A 19163-nucleotide genomic window follows, 5' to 3' on the forward strand; every position below is an offset into this window, starting at 1 on the left:
TTCAGGGAGAGAGGAAGCGGAGTCTGTCTGGGAGCTGTTAATGTTACTGTTAATGTTAAGCAACAATAGCAAAAGATACCTAGCGTCTCAGGTATCATGTTACATTACCAGCTTTAAGACCACACAATTATCAGAATTTAAGTAATTGCTGTAAGAATGAAAAATGTTTAACTTGTGCTTTGCCCACATTTTGGCCACGTATCACATGTCAACTTTAGTCAGTTTCATTCATACAGTCCAATAGAACAAATCGTAAATTTGCCTCAAAGGGCTTTAACATCTATACAGTATAGTACAGTTGCACTCAAAATTATTCAACCCCCATTGCAAATTAGGAGTATTGGCAAAACGTACAAACTTTCAGATGTGTTCAATGAATAACTTTAACAAGAACAATAAAATAACTCAACACAACTAATATTACAGGTGGTTTCTCCGAATTGAACACAGTGTGCCACTTTTAATGACTACTCTAGTCTCAAAAGTATTCAACCCCTTCTTGATAAGCATCTTTAGTCCTTAGCAGAGCACCCATTTGCTGTTATGACCTGCTGCAAATGTGATGCACGGCCAGACGCCAGGTTCTGATTGCGTTGCTGAGGAATCTTAGCCAATTCCTCATGGACAACAACAAGAGATTTTTTATTGGATTCAAATCAGGCGACTATGATGGCCACTCTAATATCTTTTAAGACTTTTTTCTGAAGCCAAGTCCTGGTATTGGAATGCTTAGAATGCTTGGGATCATTGTCCTGTTGGAAGGTTCAATGACGCCCAAGCTTCGTCTTCCTCACAGACACCATGATGTTTTTTCCAAGGATTTCCTGATACTTGATTGAATTCATCTTGCCCTGCAAACGCTGCAGGTTTCCAGTGCCAAAAGAAGCAAAGCAGCCTCAGAGCATCACTGACCCACCGCCATGCTTCACTGTAAGCAGGGTGCTCTTTTCAGCGTATGCTTCAGTCTTCCTCCTCCAGACATACTGCTGATCCATAGACCCCGAAACGTTCCAGTTTTGTTTCATCGCTCCACAGAAAAGAATCCCAAAACTTCCGTGTCTTATTTATATGGTTTCGAACATTTTGTCTTGCTTTTGGGTCAGTAGTGGTGTACATTTGGAGTGATCTCCTCTTTTAACTTTTTGGATAATACTTTTGACATACCCATATTTCTACGATGCAACCAAACGTCACTGTGAACACTGTGTCCGGGTATTTGATGCGTTCCATCTCAAACACACCTGATGCAACCAATGAGACCCTTGATTAGTTGCATCAGGTGTGCTTGAGACAACAGCTGATTTGCAAATGAGAAACCACTTGTAATATTAGTTGTGTTGAGTTTCACATAGTTCATCATTAAACACAGCATTTACATTTTGCTAATATACCTAATTTGCAATAGGGGATGAATAATTTTGAGAGCAACTGTGTATATATTTATATATCTTATGTCTTATATCCTCAGAAAAACTCCCCAAGAAACCCTTGAACCTCTTTAATCACAGTGGACATGTGTGGTTATATTTAATGTTTTCAAATGCTCTGTGATATGAAGATTTATTTATAATATCATCATGCATCTGCAACACAACTTTTTATTAGATTATTTTCAGGGATTTTCGCCTCTTTTTGGATAGGTGGATAGGTGAATTGGAAGAAAAATCCCCAAGTGGAATTGAACCTGTGCTGTGTGATGGTCATACACTGTAACCTCATAAGCCAACAGAGAACATGCATTAAACACACAAAGTACAGCTGAGGCTGATAGGAATGACTTTAGTTTTTTCAGGTATTTGGTATTGGATAAATTAAAATAAAGCCATGATGATGCCATTATATAAAAAGTCAGGATATCGCCAAAATCCTTACAATTCATCGCAAACATAAAGAATTATAAAAATATGTATGTACCAAATTTATTTTCAGTACAATAATTACTGAGACATTTCATTCTGGACCAAAATGACGGACCAACTGTCCAATTATCTGACATTGCCGTGGTTAGAGCCACACTGCTAGCGTGACTTAACACATTGTAACTGATGAACTGTCTCAACAAATTTCAGGTCTTCACTTAACCACTGAGTCAGATAAACCCTCTAGGTGGCTTCGGGGAAAAATCAGCTGTGGGTCCTGTGCACTGTGTATGCATTAATTTGTTTTTAACATGATTAAGCACAAACATTTTGGAATATACGTCATGTAAGTGCAATGTAAGCTGAAATGATAAAACTTGATTTTAAATGAGGGGCCGTTTAATCTGCTTTGACTGGCTGAACTCACCTGATTTAGTTGACTATGTGAATGTGGAGCAGGAAGAGATGGGAAATATGGAGCAGTGTTACAGTAAGAACCACTGATTTAAAAGGCACCAGTCACAGTTTAACACCCTCAACATCAAACTGCCTGTGAACTGGACATAGCACTTCTAAAATATCAAACAACCAGGGCCTCATGCTTGTTATTTGAGACTGTTTGCAGCTTTAAAACCAATTGAGATTTTGTTTGATGTAACATCTAATAAGATTTCACACTTTTGAAAACTGTGAAGTGTGTGTCCTTACAGTACCTTTATCTCACAGCCCCACAACAAACTCTCACAAGTGTATCTTTGTGATAGAAGCCAAATTGTCTAAAGTCAGTCTGTAGATTTGGATCTGGTTCATGGACTCCAGATTAGAAACACTTTCTCTCCTTGTTTAATAATCAGTAATTATGATAAAACTCCTATGAGGCCAAAAACCTCAAGTAAACTTTCTGATTTTGTAAAATGTTGCTTCGTTTGCAAGAAAAAGAGGTAAATGTCAGCTGTTCTGAGCATTTACCACAATCATTTCAGTAGGTTTTATCTAAGTAAATACTGTGACAGGCAGGCAGAAAGGAGATTGTCTACTTTGGCTAACAGGCAGGATTAAGGAATCTTATAACACGCTGATGCTCATTCGAGAACTACATTTCAGAAGCCATTAAATGAAAGATTCTGACTGTTATCTGGTTTATGTCCTGTGTCTTAACTCAGTTTTAGGATTAGCATCATCTTGGCTTGTCATTTTGACACTTTACAAGGGTACCAAACCCCTAGACAGGAATGTGGGTGATTATGTATAACTACATCTTACATATAAGACCTATAATTGTCAGCTATTAAATAAGAATATTAAATAATACGTAATGTGAAATAGTATTGATAGCAATCAAATAATCAATTTAAGAAATTTAGCTGCAGATTTTGGACTCTTTGGTGCTTCTGGTTGTGCTTACAGTTAGGTTAGGACAATAAGCAAAAAAAAAAAAAACACACACACACACACACACTACTGCACACAGGCCAGGGGTCCTTTATTGACACATCCCATAGATTAGTCTTTCTTCCTGGGCGGAGGTGGAGAACCATGATGGAGGGTAATGATCGTGTCAGAGGGGTCCTGAACTTCAAACCTGTCCTCCCCACCGGGGGAAAGAGGGAAGCGGGACTCGCTGTGGCCATGATGCCCCCTCAGCTCTTTCATGTCCCCGGTTAGACCCCTCTATTTGAGCCCGGCATCCGCCCAACCCGGACGGGGTCGATGTGTACTGATAATGTCACGCACCATTGACAACCACTGATAAATGACTGAACCCGTTTACTTGGTAGATCCTTTCCTGTGGATAACTGACGGAGTCAATAAATGCTAACATCAGTATTGATTCTTTACAGATGAACCGATTGATAAATGATGCTGTGTTAGAGGTCACATGCTGTCTGCTTGGCGTCAAATCGACAACTGCTTCCTCCCCCTTCCTTATAATTTAGTTCTCAATTCATAGTCAGATCCTGTCAAAATTGGCTTTAAAAGTGCTTCCATCTATTATCACAAAGAATATGACTTAAATTCACAGTGAAGCATTATAAATATGTAGAGGCCACCAGCACCAAGTAGGCACTACACAACATCAGATGTCATTTAATGTTTAATGTCATGTTACCAAATATATAGTCGGGAATTGTTCAGAATTATTCAGTTACCATTAACAGTGTTGATTATATAATGGTAATTATCATGATGTAGTAAAGTCGATGAACAGATTTTATTGTGCTTGTTTAATTATTCAGGTGTAGAAATGCTCAAGTAATTTTAAGTCAAAGCTAAACTAATCAATATTTTAACATTAACAATGGAAAAACAGTGAAGAACATGAAGTCAACTGCTTCCATGTTGATTGAAACTGACATCACTACTGATGATTAGCATGATCTCAGACTGAACTGTGAATTTAAACAAAATTTGCAAATAGGGGATGAATAATTTTGAGAGCAACTGTGTATATATTTTGCAATAGGGGATGAATAATTTTGAGAGCAACTGTGTATATATTTATATGTATCTTATGTCTTATATCCTCAGAAAAACTCCCCAAGAAACCTTGAACCTCTTTAATCACAGTGGACATGTGTGGTTATATTTATTGTTTTCAAATGCTCTGTGGTATGAAGATTTATTTATAATATCATCATGCACCTGCAATACAACTTTTTATAGGATTATTTTCAGGGATTTTCGCCTCTTTTTGGATAGGTGGATAGGTGAATTGGAAGAAAAATCCCCAAGTGGAATTGAACCTGTGCTGTGTGATGGTCATACACTGTAACCTCATAAGCCAACAGAGAACATGCATTAAACACAAAGTACAGCTGAGGCTGAGTCGATCTCAGACTGAACTGTGAATTGAAACAAAATGGCAATTCAGTCTGACCTCTTTAGTGAGGTAGAGTTAGTATTCAAATGAGCTTGAATTGGTAGCCTTTCATTGGAAGTCTACATTCATTCTCTGTTTTTTAATAGAGGTCACAGCCAAATGTGAATGTTCTTCCCAAGAGCACTGTGTCTCAGGAACACTTCATAGATTTGCTATATAAAATGAAGTCTGAATAAAGGATGCTAATAAACCCCTGTGCTGTAGTCCAATAAGTTGGATAAGATTTCCAGAGGGTGGGGTCCACAGACAGCGTTGCTGTTTCACACCAGCTCTCCTTTCCAAGTGGACTGAGTGGCGCCTTCCCTTCTTTATAAACATGGATGCAGAGGAAATGATCGGCTGTAACATTTACTCTTAAATATCCTTTTCGTGATCCAAAGGAGTGTGGATGAATTTGTTCACAGTCTCTGCAGGCTGAGTGTTGTGGGCTTCAGCTGTTCCTTCATCTCTTTGGAAATGCCTGTGAGATTAGATTTTTGATTCCAGCTGTCATCTGCTCACATCCTTTATGCGGGCAGCGCTGACCAGGCAAAGGTCCCCATGATGGCTTTCTCCTCACATCGATAATCCATCACAAATCTTTGCTTCCACATGAAAAAGGCCTAAACCACCGTCAGTTCACTGCTGCTTTGAAGTTTAGCACAGAATGCTCCTCCATGAGTTCTGCATAACCTAGTTTCTGCTATAAAAACCATCACATTTTTTGAAAAACGCACTAAAATTGCCTTTATCCTCGCCTTCTCTTGGCACCGGTTGGTCTGCTTTAGATCTATCCTAATTAACTGACCTTTTTGCCCTTTTATATGCAAGTAACAGAAATTAGCAGAGCAATACAAAAGAAGTTGCGAGGGCAGTCCAACCTGTCGCACCATGTGCATGTTTAAAAGTACAATTATCTATCCTAAGTAAGCAAAGGATACCTTAAAGGAAACATGTCACATTAAGGCGTTTTGCAAAGAAAATGCATCCCTTTTTTATTTTCACTCCTGCACTGCAGAGGATGCAAACACATCATCTCTGTCCACTTCAGAGAGGAGCTGTATAGGAGTGTAAACATGCATTCCAGTCTGCAGTTCACTCTCATATCACATCATTGGTTGTGTCCATTCAGCACGGATTGACCTGCTACGGGGTCCTGAGGAAAAAAATGTGGCATTAGGCCCGTGTTGATTCCCATTCTCCCTCTGCCTGTGCAACATGTAAAGTATTTTTATACTATAACACTGCTTAGCCACCAAGTGCAAAAACTATTTGGAATATGTGCGCTGTAAACACAATGTAAGCGAACATAATGAGGATTTCGACAGAGGGCCCTCTCTTCCAAATCAGGATTATGTAAGACCCACCTCAGGTCTTATTTCAGTTGGTGTTATGCTTTGGGAATTCTGACGCATCTCATTCGAAACACCCTTTGACTGTACAAAAATTCATCCAATAGATGTTGAGATATATCAGTCTGGACCAAAGTGGTGGACTGACCGACTGACTGACAGACGGGCTGACAGTGGCATCTCTTGATCCATGCCCCTAGCATGGTGTGGGATTCATTTATTCATTTACTGTTCAGTCAGCTCTCCTTAACTGAATTAAATTAAAAACTACAAACCAGTCAGGCTGAATTAAGTACAATTCATTTTTAACGAGATGTCACAACTCAAAATGAAGAAGATGGGGATCCGTGTTGTATATATATTGTATGTAGTCTCTCTGCACACCACCATGGGAGGGCCTCTATATGATATCATCATATAGAGACAACATACATCACTGACAACATACATCGCTCACACAGTAAGTGTTTCAGGAGTGCTGGCCTGCATCGAGTAAAGAACATACATAGTGCATGTGATTGAGATTATGATGGATGCTTATTCTCACCATACTCTTACAACACCCACTCTCTCTCTCTCTCTCTCTCTCTCTCTCTCTCAGATATATATACACACACACACACACACACACACACACACTCACTTAGCCTGGTCAGTGACCATTAATGCTTCAGTTTCTCTCTTTCTACCAAATGGAATCAGTTAGCCAACCGTACCTAAAGTCTCGAGCTCTTGCCTTTCTCTGTCTGTTTCGGCATTTATTAATTTAGTTTGACCCTTTCTTTCCTCTCCTCTCCCTTCCTTCTCTCCTTTTTTTTTCTCCATTGAAGAGAAAAGCAGAGAGAATTGGGCTGTACAGGTCCCAGTGGTGGCTGGGTGGTCGTGGTCGACTGGCTTTCAGTCCCACTGAAGCAGAAACACGAGGCTTTCTCTACACTGGCTGCCTTTACCCTGCTCTGTTTTGATGCTGGGAGAGGAGAGGAGGAGGGGGGGGGGGCAGGACAGGAGGAGGAATAGAAAGAAGAAGAGGAGGTAGGGGAGAAGATGAAGAGTTAAAAGCAAGGAGAGAGGCAGAATTAGAAAGAAAACATCAGAAGACAACATTGGTGGCTCACGAGGGGTGAGGATGGAGGAGGGAGGAGAGAGGAGTGGGCAGGTGAAGAGAGGAGGCGGACAAGGAGGAGCGGAGAGGACAGGCGAGGAGATGGTAGTAGTAAGGAGAGGAGGGATGAGGGAGAGCAGGAGAAGGAGGAAGTAAAAATGAAGAGGAGGAGTTGAATGCAAGGATGATGGATTAATAGAAAGAAGAGAATGGATGCAGAGTGGTGGACGGGACTTTACTTTACTAAAACAAAGTCACTTCATGTCATTGTTTCTTATTCAGACATTTCTGTAATCTATCAGTGACAGTGTGATCAGGTGATATTTTTCCAGACAGATCTGGAAACAGAAATAGATTCAAACTGTAGTCCTAAAACTCAAGCCAGCAGGAGGAAGAGGAGCAGTTTTTAATGGAAGTGATGCACTGCTTGCCTGAGTGTTTGGACAGCCAACTGAGCTGTCAGCTGAACCACAGCAGCCCAATGCTGAAAGCTGGTGTGTGTGTGTGTGTGTGTGTGTGTACAAGCTGGAGCTGTATGTTGCCCACGCGCTCCTCCTGCATGCTTTATAGCCTCTCTTTTTAAAGTGGCATTCCTTGTTTTGTGTAGTTGAGTCCCTGTCGTTGGTGCTAAGAGATCATTCTCATGGTGTTTCTGCACAGAACTGCCCTAATAAATAAATAAAGTCGGTGTCAATCAGTATATATTTTCTACTGATGAAGTTTGAATTTCTGTGGTGTTTGTTTCTATGAGCTGATATAGTGCTCTCTGCTAGTGTATATACAGTCTGTGGGGAACTATGTTGTCCATCACTGCCCCAGCCTAACATCAGCGTTACGTCCATATTGGGCAGTTCCACACCTCATGACTTACATCCCATGCTGACATCCAGTGCCATCACAGGGAGTGTTGTTCTTCATCCTTTGTTGTTTATGTATCATGGCAGCGCAGGATCATTCAGTATCACCATTGCACTGCCCATGCCTCCAATGGGTTCAAACAAAGTGTAAATGTAAAATGCATCAGCTACCTGGAGCGACCTACTGTTATGACCAGAAGCACTCAAGAAGACTCAGAGACGGATGGTAAAAAGATGCAGTCTATTGTTGTACAAGAACAACAAGCACAAGGCTCCAACAAACACAATCAAAAATACAGCAAATACTACCTGACTTGACTCAAAAACTCTCAACAAGATACTAACACTGAGCTGCTGGAACACTCAAGACAATGCACGGGACAGGGGAGAACGCAGACAATGTATACACCAGGGAGGGGGCACAGGTGGGAATAATCAGGGCGGGGCAGACAGTCACAGGAGCGGGAAATGCACAAGGGCAGGAAGTCAAGGGACCTGAAATAAGAGGGAAAAGTTGACCACAATAAAACAGGAAATATATAAAACTCATGAACCAGCTTTAACAAACTTGACCAGACCTAAAACCTCCCAAACGTAAAGTGTTTAGAACAGCTTTTATTAAGTGCTTGTGTTGTGATGATAGGCAAAAGCAGCCTGACTTTCAATAAGTTTTACATACCCCACAAAAATGACCAATAATCACCAAACTGACATGCCGTTTTTTTGTGACAGTATATTTGACTCTGTTATTTGGGGTTAAAGATTTCTGGAGGAGTGTTAGACGTCCAGCAGCACTATGGAGCAGTTTTTATATTAGTAGGTGTCCAATTTGTTTACCTTGTGGACACACATGAGGACGCGATAGACAGTCCTGCCTTTGGTTTCACACTATTCCAGTGATCAACAAGTGGTGGTAACATGCCAAGACATGCTGCAGTGCACCAGCAAGCACAGGGAAGAAGAAGACTGCTAGCAAGCGAACGCGAATGTAAAGAACACTGGATTTAAAATTCTTACTTTCATGTTTTATGATGAAGAAATGCATTCAACACATTTACTAATCCTCGAGAATAAACACGTAAGGTTTTGTTCAGAATGTCACTTTCGATGACACAAAAAAAACACTGTTTTCTTTATATGGAGAAATGATGATTTAATAAATCAATCAAACACCTGCACCACTGAAAGGGATTTATTATCTGTTTTGTAGCTGACGCTTTAATGATGTCTTTTTAATTATTTTTTCTACTGTGGTTAATACAGTTTTTTTAATACCTCATGCATTCAATAACTTTGTTTTAATTATTATTCAAATTGGTTTTTCCATTACTGTACCTCATTATTGTTCTGCAGTGACAACAATTTCCTTGCAGGCACAATCAAAGTTTAATCTTTTGTTTTTCTTTTTTTCGTTTTAGAACTTTTATACATACAGTATAGTATGAATATAGAACATCATGTCTCTTATAAATGTAATTGAGCATTATATAAATATTAATCTTTTATGAAAAAGATTATTCTAGCTTTTCATTGTCATTTTTAATATTATAAGAACACCGCAGAGCTGCACTTGTAACTATTTGTATTCATGATGTGTGGTTCTGAGACTTTCATCTGCCTTGAAATGTACAAAGTGTAAAAGTATCTAACATGTACATGTATATATGCGTTTCTCTTCTCAGTGGTGGTGTTGTACGTGCAGGGCCTGGGGACCAAGGAGTGGAGAGAGGTGAGTGGAATGTCTTTGAATCTTGAGTCCAGATGAAATTGTAGTTTTGTTTTCAAATGCAGATTTCATCGATTCAAAAATTCAGGGTGATAACTGGGCTGATCTGAAAGTTCATTGAGTTTGCAACTGACAAAAAGTAAGGTGGTCCTTAACAGTCTTCAGCAGATGGACTTAGAAAGGACTGCTAGCTTCTCTTATGTATGGCTAACCTCCATCACTGATGAGCACAATCACCTGCTGTTTGTCCACAGATAAGACCACAAGATTGGCACGGGGTAGTCGCAGTGGTCGTGTGGTAAGCAGTGGTCATTAGAAGTAGCAGTTGTACTACTGACACTGGATCACTGCTAGCATTCAGGTTCACAGTGTGCTCTGTCGTAGTGTATGTTAAAGGGATGGTTGTTTCCCTGATGGCTGACTTGTTGAGTGCACTGTTGCACAATGAATTTAGTCAGCTGAGTAAGACGTCAAGGTAGATTTTCTTGTTGTTGAAAGAATCAGTAGGGAGCCTGTGTTTCCTTAAGCCCCTCTAACAATTACATTATAAACTGTGCTATAAATGCAACTGTGTGAGTATATCCATCTGTTAACCCATGACATGCAGTATCAGAACTGCCCTTTAAGTGAGTGTGAAGAGGAGTTAATTAACTTCCACCTGGCTGATTCTTAAAGCTGCATTAATCAATATTTTTAGATTAATAATGGATCAAACATCTTAGTGTCATGTAGTGCCAAAAACCACAGAATCAACACCAACTCAGCACCCTCTTAGCGTCTTTCAGCTCATTGCTTTGGTTTGTAGATCAACCGTTTTGGTTCAGATTCATCACTGTCACGAACCTCGTTTCCAACAGCAGGTTGCAGCTGTTTTCAGTAACAATGCTCTGATAAACCTACTGTACTCTAACTGCCCAGCACCAAACAGCAGACACAGTTAGCAGCACGCAGGTGAACATAATGGAGCATTTAACAGCTAAAAGAGATGGTTATTTTGAGATGGTGGAGGCCAAAAACAGAGCTATAAGAAGACTGAATATTAGTCTTCTTCAGATTCATCAGGTGACCTGAAAGACCACGTCAAATGATTTCTAATGTTGCGCTGTGTCTGCTAAATATGAAAATATGCCACTGTTTGCCAGCACATTAGCCATATCAACTCTAAAGCCATTATCAAAATCACATAATCAAATCTGTACATCAAGTCAGCTATTTTCAAATTGTGCCTTATTTTTTTTTTTACCATCCTGATGATTGATTCTATTCAAAATGAATTTTACTTTGATAATGTGTGGATCTTTACATAGATTAGATTTTATAATTCATATACTCTTTAATATTCTGTCGGATTAGTGTACATCCTACTTCAGATCCCTTTGTCTATGTTGTGAAATGAAATTATTATCTATCCAACACAATGCTGCCATTTACAGTGTGTTCTGGCAGATGTGTATGATATTAACTGCTCAGCTGGAAGACCCTTACACATCAATCTCTGTGGTTGTTCTAATCAGGATATGAAGAAAATCTTTTGAGTGCTGCAATAACGTTTGCCACCTGCCACCAGATCTGTAAACAAAAGCACTAATCCAGCTGTGTCTCCACTGTAAAGTATTGAATATCAAAACTACCACTTGTATGGACATTATGCACAGTAATACCCTCAACTCAACTGAGAAAAACGTGTTTTGAGTTTTAATTTAGGGTTAATTTTAAATTCACAAACTATTTATTATCCCTTAATTGCTTTTGGAGTTTGAGTGTGTGTTCACAGACACTCAACAAACTGGCAAAACATCTTAGAAAACAAGGCCAAGGTTGAAAATAACAGCAACCCTTTAAAAAGCATTTGTCATTCCTAGCACATTAGCGATAACCCAAACAAACTGACATGTAAGAAATGGCTTTTGCTTTCTTCCAGTAAGGTCAGAACGAAAAAGAGTCTAAGCGAGCGTCCTGTGACGGTCACACTGATCAGAGTGTTTTATGGCAAACAGAATGTAATAAAAACTAAGCCCTTCTGTGAAGCCAGAGCAGCCAAATATAGGAATTCATAAATTGGAAAATCATCCGAGACGCTTTGGGAGGTTGGCCCTGGAACACCGTGGCTGTGCTAACATACAGAAAAGCTCATATCCCTCTCTCCCTCCTCTCCGCCTCAGTATCTCTCACTCTCTCTTTTGCTGTAATTTGGACTTTGCGCTATCAAAGAAAATCAGTCTCACCTCAGCGGGGATCCACATGCATGCACATAGATCACAGTGTGCCTCAATCAGTCACACAGAGAGAAGCTTTCAGCAGAGCTATATGCTCACATGCCCACACACCCACACACACCCACACACACACACACACACACACACACACTGTAACGCAGTGGTCGATACACCTACAGAGCAGTATGGATCAGTTTGCAGGTAAATGGCTATGCTGCATGTCACTGTAATCTTGGCTATCTGATGCTGAAGGGCAGCCAGCGTCACAAACGAACGGGAACATTGAGTTGTTTTTAACACGGAACAGAGTGATGAGGCTGTAGGTACACGCAGCAGAGGAGAAGGAGACAGGGAGAGAGGCAGATTTAGCTTGTTCAAGGCAATTTATGTTTAAGGATATCTGCTTTTCAATAAATCTAACAAATGTGCAAGATGCTGTTAAGTCCTCAAGTATTACAGTTGAGGAAATATTTTTTGATCACAAAAATGTTAAGATTTGAATTTGGAGATGGATCAGTTATCTGATTACTGGCTGATATATTCCTTCTGCTGATGAGGAGTCAGTTTTAGTAATTATGCAAATATAAACACTGTTTATCATGGACAGATGGGGGCTCTTTTCTATTTTTCATTTTCTGTGGTCTTACTGTTAATCTTTATCTTCAGGTTCCAAAAAATGAAAAAAAAAAAAATCATAAGAATTTTGATGGAACATGAAAACATAATCTTCATTTATTATAAAGAATACAGTAATCTGTGTTGGAAGATTAACAAGTAATCACTAATGAAAAACTGTTTCCTTTGAGTGTTTATCCTGATTATCTTTCTTGCTTACTCTCTTCTCACAATAAGAAGACAATTCTAAGATAAACGACAAAGTAAAGGACATCAGAGAGCTAAATCCTGAAACAAACAAACGACCCAAATATTACTTTAAATGTAAAAGTAATTTAAACATGAATCCATTCATGTCTACATATCCTGCATAGGGTCCTGGGGTAATGTGAATATATTGGATATAAATATCTAGGCTGCTACTTCCCCTTAATAAACACATGATCATTAAGTCTGAATTGAATCAACGGGATCAGAGATGATTGGCTGTACTCCTGCATCGTTCTGATTGGTTTTGCCAGTCTTGAATGAAACAGCTGTTGCCAATCAGCTCATGAAAGTGTAACTTCAGTGCTTCACCTCCAAAGCTAACAATATGCTCGAATGGTAAAGCCTTTTGTTATCAATTCAGTTTTTACTATGATGATCTTATCACATTACCATAAAACTTCATGTCACCACGGTCAGTAATGACTTTCACCAGTTATTTCTGGATCTACATTTTGTGTGTTAAGTCCTTCCTAATTTGTTTTATCTACAATTAATTTAAAATGGGTGTATTGCACTGCTAAAATTGAAGGAATGTCTTAGCTGCTAAAAACATAAGGAATGTGTGAACTGGTTGCTACCTGTAGTGGCGTCCAATTCAAAGCAATCAGCTACACAGAAATGATATGAGCTGATAACACAAGATACAAAAATAACCGTTTTATGGAGAAGAGATCTGCATCACACTAACCTGTGTAAATGTAGTTATTATTTTCTCGTATTCATACACACACACAGAAATATTTGGGTTTCAGAGTCACATAAAATCACGTGTAATCATTATTTCATGTGAAATGATTCATGCCTTTGATAAGCAGCTCTGTACAGTATAATATGTTTGTTGTGAGTAGAATACATGGTCATTATTACAGCCTCCATAATCCTCCTTCACCAATACATCATTTTTGTAATTCTTTTTGTCAAGATTTCCATATATTATTTCTTATCGCTCTCTTTTTGGTTTTGGTCCCAGGGTTTACTATTTTCTGCTTGACTGACAGTGATTGACTAAAACAGATTTCTGCCGTGCTCATAGAGGCAATTCACATTTTTAAACTTCAGAGCGAGTTGCTATGAAAATATTAGGTTGCTTGGAGCGATAGCGCAGTAATCCTATCACAGATTTAGAAACTGTGCAGGATAACCTCTCAAGCCCCCATCTCAGGAAAGACATCACAGTTGGAAAATATCATGAAATGCCTCGCTTCTGTGAAAAAGATAAAAGTTTATCTGGTAGCATCCTAAACTTTATTTTCCTCACTGCCTGTCTATCTCAGCGGCGAGCCAAAGCTTTTCTTCTCTTGCCGTGGAATTTCCGGGGCCTTTTGCCGTTGATTACAGCAGCAACAGAGGCATGTGGTCTGGCCGTGAATTTATTTTCCGCTGCTCTTTATTTTTATAAATCCGAACTGATTGAAGAGCAGAGGAGCTTTCTTCAGGCCTGGGTTGCCAGGTTGGAGTGCAGCCACAGTTGGAGATCTTCCATATGGTTCCAGTTCCCACTCAACTGCCCACTTCCTCCTATTACAGTCTCCTGTATGGCTGCATGTCAATGAGCAAAAGGAAACAATCAACCTCCCTGCGACACGTGTATTGTCACCAGCTTGTAGTGCGTGGGCTGTCTGAACACATTGGCAGATTTGGCTCGAGGCACTTTTTGATGCAATTAGCAGAAATCTAATTCTCACACTAATGTGGAGAAGAAAATAATTACAGTTCTGCCAAAAACAAACTATCTTGATTTTTTTTAGTTTGTGACACAGAAGAAACTGTACAGAAACGTACTAAACAAAAGGAGAAGCTGTCTAAAGCAGAGCTTATTAAAAGATGCTTCTTGTCAGTGTGTGTGTGTGTGTTTGTGTGTTTGGGAGAGACAGGCAGGCAGCTCATATTCCATTTATTTGAAACCGATCTCCTACTATACCTCTCCTCTCCGTCAGTGTTGGTGTTGTTACCTACAACATGTAATGAAATACTTCACTGTCTTTGCTCATAGCAGAAATAATTTTACTTGTTAGTTTGGGGGGTCAATACTTTATGAGAATTCCATCTGTTTCACCTCCAATAGTCAATTTCAGACTCAGGATCAATCCTGGGAAATAATAAACCCAGAGAAATGAAAAACTTTATGGAGTCTTGTATCTGGGAAATTGTAATCTAGGGGTTGGTGGTGTTATATGGATTATAAAGAAAGGAAATCAAAGGTTTGGATTTCAGTGTCAGCTTGTTTGCAGATTGTGTATAATTGATGTTGAAAAAGTTCAGCTACAGTGCCAAAAAGAAATCTAGGATTGTGTTTATTGTTACTGAATAATTCATTTAGATTCAAAACACTCTAGTGCTGTGCTGCTGTTTTGATTATTACCATTTACATTCCAATCTCCTTCATAAGACAACCGGGGTGCAGACCTCTTTGAACATTTAGTTTTGGTAAAACTGAATCCAGGAGTGTAGAAAGGGCTGAGTTTAAGTCACTAGTGCAACGTTCGACAGGATCTGATACTGTCATGAAGGGAACCAGGACTCACTAAGAGCAGGTTGAGCGTTACGGTGCCAACATTACGAAGACAGGCTAATGTTACTTTAATTAGAAAATGGCAGCTTGGATGATCCTGCTTATGGGCCCCTGGAAAAGTAAAAAGTAGTTTTACTGTAATTTGTTACTGCTGAAAGTTTTTCCACCAGACACTGCTCCCTCTTCCTCTCTCTTGCTTCATTAGCTCAGTTTCTGACAGTGCTTGACTGCTGGCTTAACCTGCTCCCCCAGGACGCACACACATGCTAACCTACTTCGTCAACAACTTCTGGGGAATAACACTAATAATTTCAACATTTCAACTGACATCTTGCGTCCACATTGTGGGCGTTACATGCAGTTCTGGATCCCCGATCCGTTGGGACAAACTCATTCTCCCTCTGTCTGTGTCTCTGCCCTGCTTTCTCTACTACTCTACCAGCTCCTCCACTTGTAGACAGTTCATTAACGATGCAGCAGACTCAAATAGAGAAAAAAGCTGCCCTGATTGCCTTGATGCTGGCAGGCTGTTTTCCTGCTCACACTACATTGCTGTTGGGAGGTGAACACACACACACATACACAATTTAATGGATTGTCTTATGTTGAAAGCCCTCAAGCTTCACTTTACTCCTCAGCGACAGAGGTCTTCTGAAATCATTGGATGTTCCTCTACCACTGTATTGCATCATGTTTGATTGAATGTGATGCAACTCAGCAGCATTCATTGACAGTAGGGACGTATCGAAGGGCATTTTATTTTTGTTGATTACTTTGCAGTAGTGTGTGGTTGGTGTTTGTTGCTCAGGTACCTACATTAGATCACTTTGTGCAACGGGGTCGTTCTGTTTTCTTTTAGATGAGTGACTAATGGTGTAAAAATTCATGGCTGCAGGGATTTAGTCAGCTGAATGGGATCATAATACCCTTGTATTGCTGATGCTAATGTAGATATGTCTGTTTTACGGAATGCATTATAGGAATAATTCAGCATTTTGGGAAATACATTGATTTGTTTTCTTTCTGAGAGTGAGAGAGGATCGATTGTCATGACATGGTTAGCCTAGCTTAGCATAAAGTCTGGAGGCAGGGGGAAACGGCAAGTTTGGTTCTCTCCAAAATGAAACAAAAGCCTGCCAGCACCTCGAAACCTGAACATGTATCTCATTTATCTTACCAGTACATTATCGAAAACTCGAAAACCTCTGATTATCAGAAATGACATCGTTAAAAGAAGAAATACTTTCAAGCAAAGCAAGTAAGGGAGTGAACATACCAATCTGATATCACCTTGGTCATGGTTACACTTTCTTTTATAGTAAAAAGGATGCAGCTATAGCTGTATTTATCTGAAGCTGGCCATGTGGAGTTTATTAACCAAAAATCTGACTTTGAATAAAAATGGCATCAGTATCTAGGAAAAGTTTATCTTTAAGTGTGAGTGTACTGTAAATGTGTGTCAGGCAGGAGGTGATCATAATCAAATATTGCCAATGTTTGATAATGTACTTGCTTTTTGTGAGATGGAAAATTTGGTGTATGAATCAAAAGAAAATGTGACTAAATGTAACGGAAAAAGGCTTAGTGGATTAATCATAACATAAATGAATCATGTTAAGAGATAAAAACTGAAGAGACAAAAACGGAGGATTTGTGTGGAGTAATGTGGAAACTGTAACCTTCCTCACACTACCACAAGAAACAAACAGAAATTTCCATTAAAGGTTTCCCATCATTTCCATTGTGACATTTTGCTGTGCTGTTATCTCCTGCATTAGTTAAATGGCACCCAAATGTAAAGTTGCGAGCACCAACTGTTGCGCCAACCTTCTCCACTAATGTTGGAAACACACCGTTTCTTCTGCAGATTGCAGTTCTTTTGCCATCTACATTCTGACAAACGTGTACAATGGCAAAATGAGAAATAGTTTGTTTGTCTGTAGACAATTCAATCATTAAAATACAAGAGAGACAGGGACAGCCAGAAAGAGAGAAATTAGACAACCTGGGCGTTTATGTCTTCAAATCAGCAACATTTTAGTAATAGCTCATGACTATGAAAACCACTTCAGGGGCAACAACGCAGAATATTGCAGGAAATGTGTGGTAAGTGCACTTCACAGAAGCTTTCCATTCAGCTCCATAAAACCACAACATAAGTCACAAGGTCAGCGATGCACAGTGGTAGTTTCTCACAGAGCAACAGCATCATTTATTATCCAGACCTTACGGTTGTCTTCCCCTTGAATTTGTATTTTTCATAATGAGGAAGGAGTCTTGTTTGCACCGTGAGAACTGTGGGTTGCGCATTCACAGATAAGTGGTACAGTTGTCTCAACTTTTTAGCAATTACAACTTTTTCAAGTCTTCTCGTGACAGTCCTTGCATGTGAATAATGTCGTCATTATATTGTTTTACCTAATCCTGTATTTTTGGCTGGCATTATGATATGCAAGCAAATTACTTCCTTCTAATTTCACTGTAAAAGAATCCGAGCAAAAGCATTCAAGAGTTCAAGTGAAAGACAAAGCTAACACACAAAAGACTGACCGTTATACCTATTTGAATCTAGTCATTAACTTAGAGTTTTGTGGAATAAGCTTATGGTAAATGGTCTGTATTTGTATAGCGCCTTTCTAGTTATTTCAACTACTCAAAGCGCTTTACATGACATCCTCATTCACCCATTAATCATACAGGAGAAATGTAATTTGGAGGAGACTATTCTTTCATACTCATTCACACTCTGAAGCCATGCTTCAGGAGCAAGTTGGGGTTCAGTGTCTTGCTCAAGGACACTTCGACATGTTGACCCATAGGAGCTGGGGATCGAACCCCTGACCTTCTGATTGAGGGACGACCCACTCTACCACTGAGCCACAGCCGCCCCACTGAGCCACAGCCGCTTATTTGCTTTCTTGAAAATATAACACAAAATTAAAGGCTCAATCTTACATTTGTATGTGTTTTACATAACAGAGCTGTGCAGGACTGGCATCAGAATGTATGATTAGCATAAAGACTGGAATTGGGTAAAATAATTGCCCAACAAGGCCAAAGGGCTTTGATCCATCGTTCATCGTTTAAAGAGCTGGACTGGACACAGTGTTTTCAACCAACTCGAGATGCTAAAGGTAGCTTAATTAGCTTACTAATTAACTAGCTAATTAGCTGTACTGTGCATAATTTCCAAACCTCTCAACATGACTAACATAACAAGTTGGTGTAGTCCTTTATCCATGAAACGAAGGAGAATAGTAGCAGAGAAAATCCTCTGCAGCTCCAATATTCCTCTTTACTGAATGACCCCGCAGGGGTTTGGCTGTGAAACGGTCCTACATCCAACAAAGGCACATGCCTGCTCATTAGCCCCTGTGCTGTCCTTCCTGCCCTACTGAACAGATCTGTGCTAACTGTAGATCTCCCTAATGGCTGAAAGAGCTCCACTTGCCCTGCCCAGATCAAAACTGACTGTATGCACACATTCTGGCCTCAAACCAGGACCCTATCTCCATCACAGCTTCATGTATAACTCCCATATTACTGCCTGGAGATAAAAACCACAGACTGTACAGTCTGGATGTCACAGAGAGACACTGGTTTGCTGCACAGCAAGAAGGTGCTACCTTTAAATTCTGGCCCTGGATTTGGACCGAAAAACATGCATGTCAGGGGAGCAGGGAACTCTAAATTGCTGGGATAAGCTCCAGTCACTCGCATCCCTGTGGAGGAGTAGGTGACTGCTCTTGGCATGAGAAATGGAAAGTGATCAGTTTAAGACAGATACCCCCCAG

General features: G+C 39.8%; 1 protein-coding gene across 1 annotated transcript in view; it reads left to right on the forward strand.

The window, feature by feature from the left end:
- LOC139209562 (copine-9-like) overlaps positions 1 to 19163 on the forward strand; it is a 127014-nt gene that overhangs the window by 15934 nt on the left and 91917 nt on the right. Inside the window, exon 3 of the mRNA XM_070839325.1 lies at positions 9713 to 9759. Within this exon, the coding sequence (XP_070695426.1) occupies positions 9713 to 9759 (47 nt within the window). The remainder of the gene's footprint in view (positions 1 to 9712; positions 9760 to 19163) is intronic.

The sequence above is a fragment of the Pempheris klunzingeri genome, chromosome 2 (assembly GCF_042242105.1).
Source record: "Pempheris klunzingeri isolate RE-2024b chromosome 2, fPemKlu1.hap1, whole genome shotgun sequence".
NCBI lineage: Eukaryota > Metazoa > Chordata > Actinopteri > Acropomatiformes > Pempheridae > Pempheris > Pempheris klunzingeri.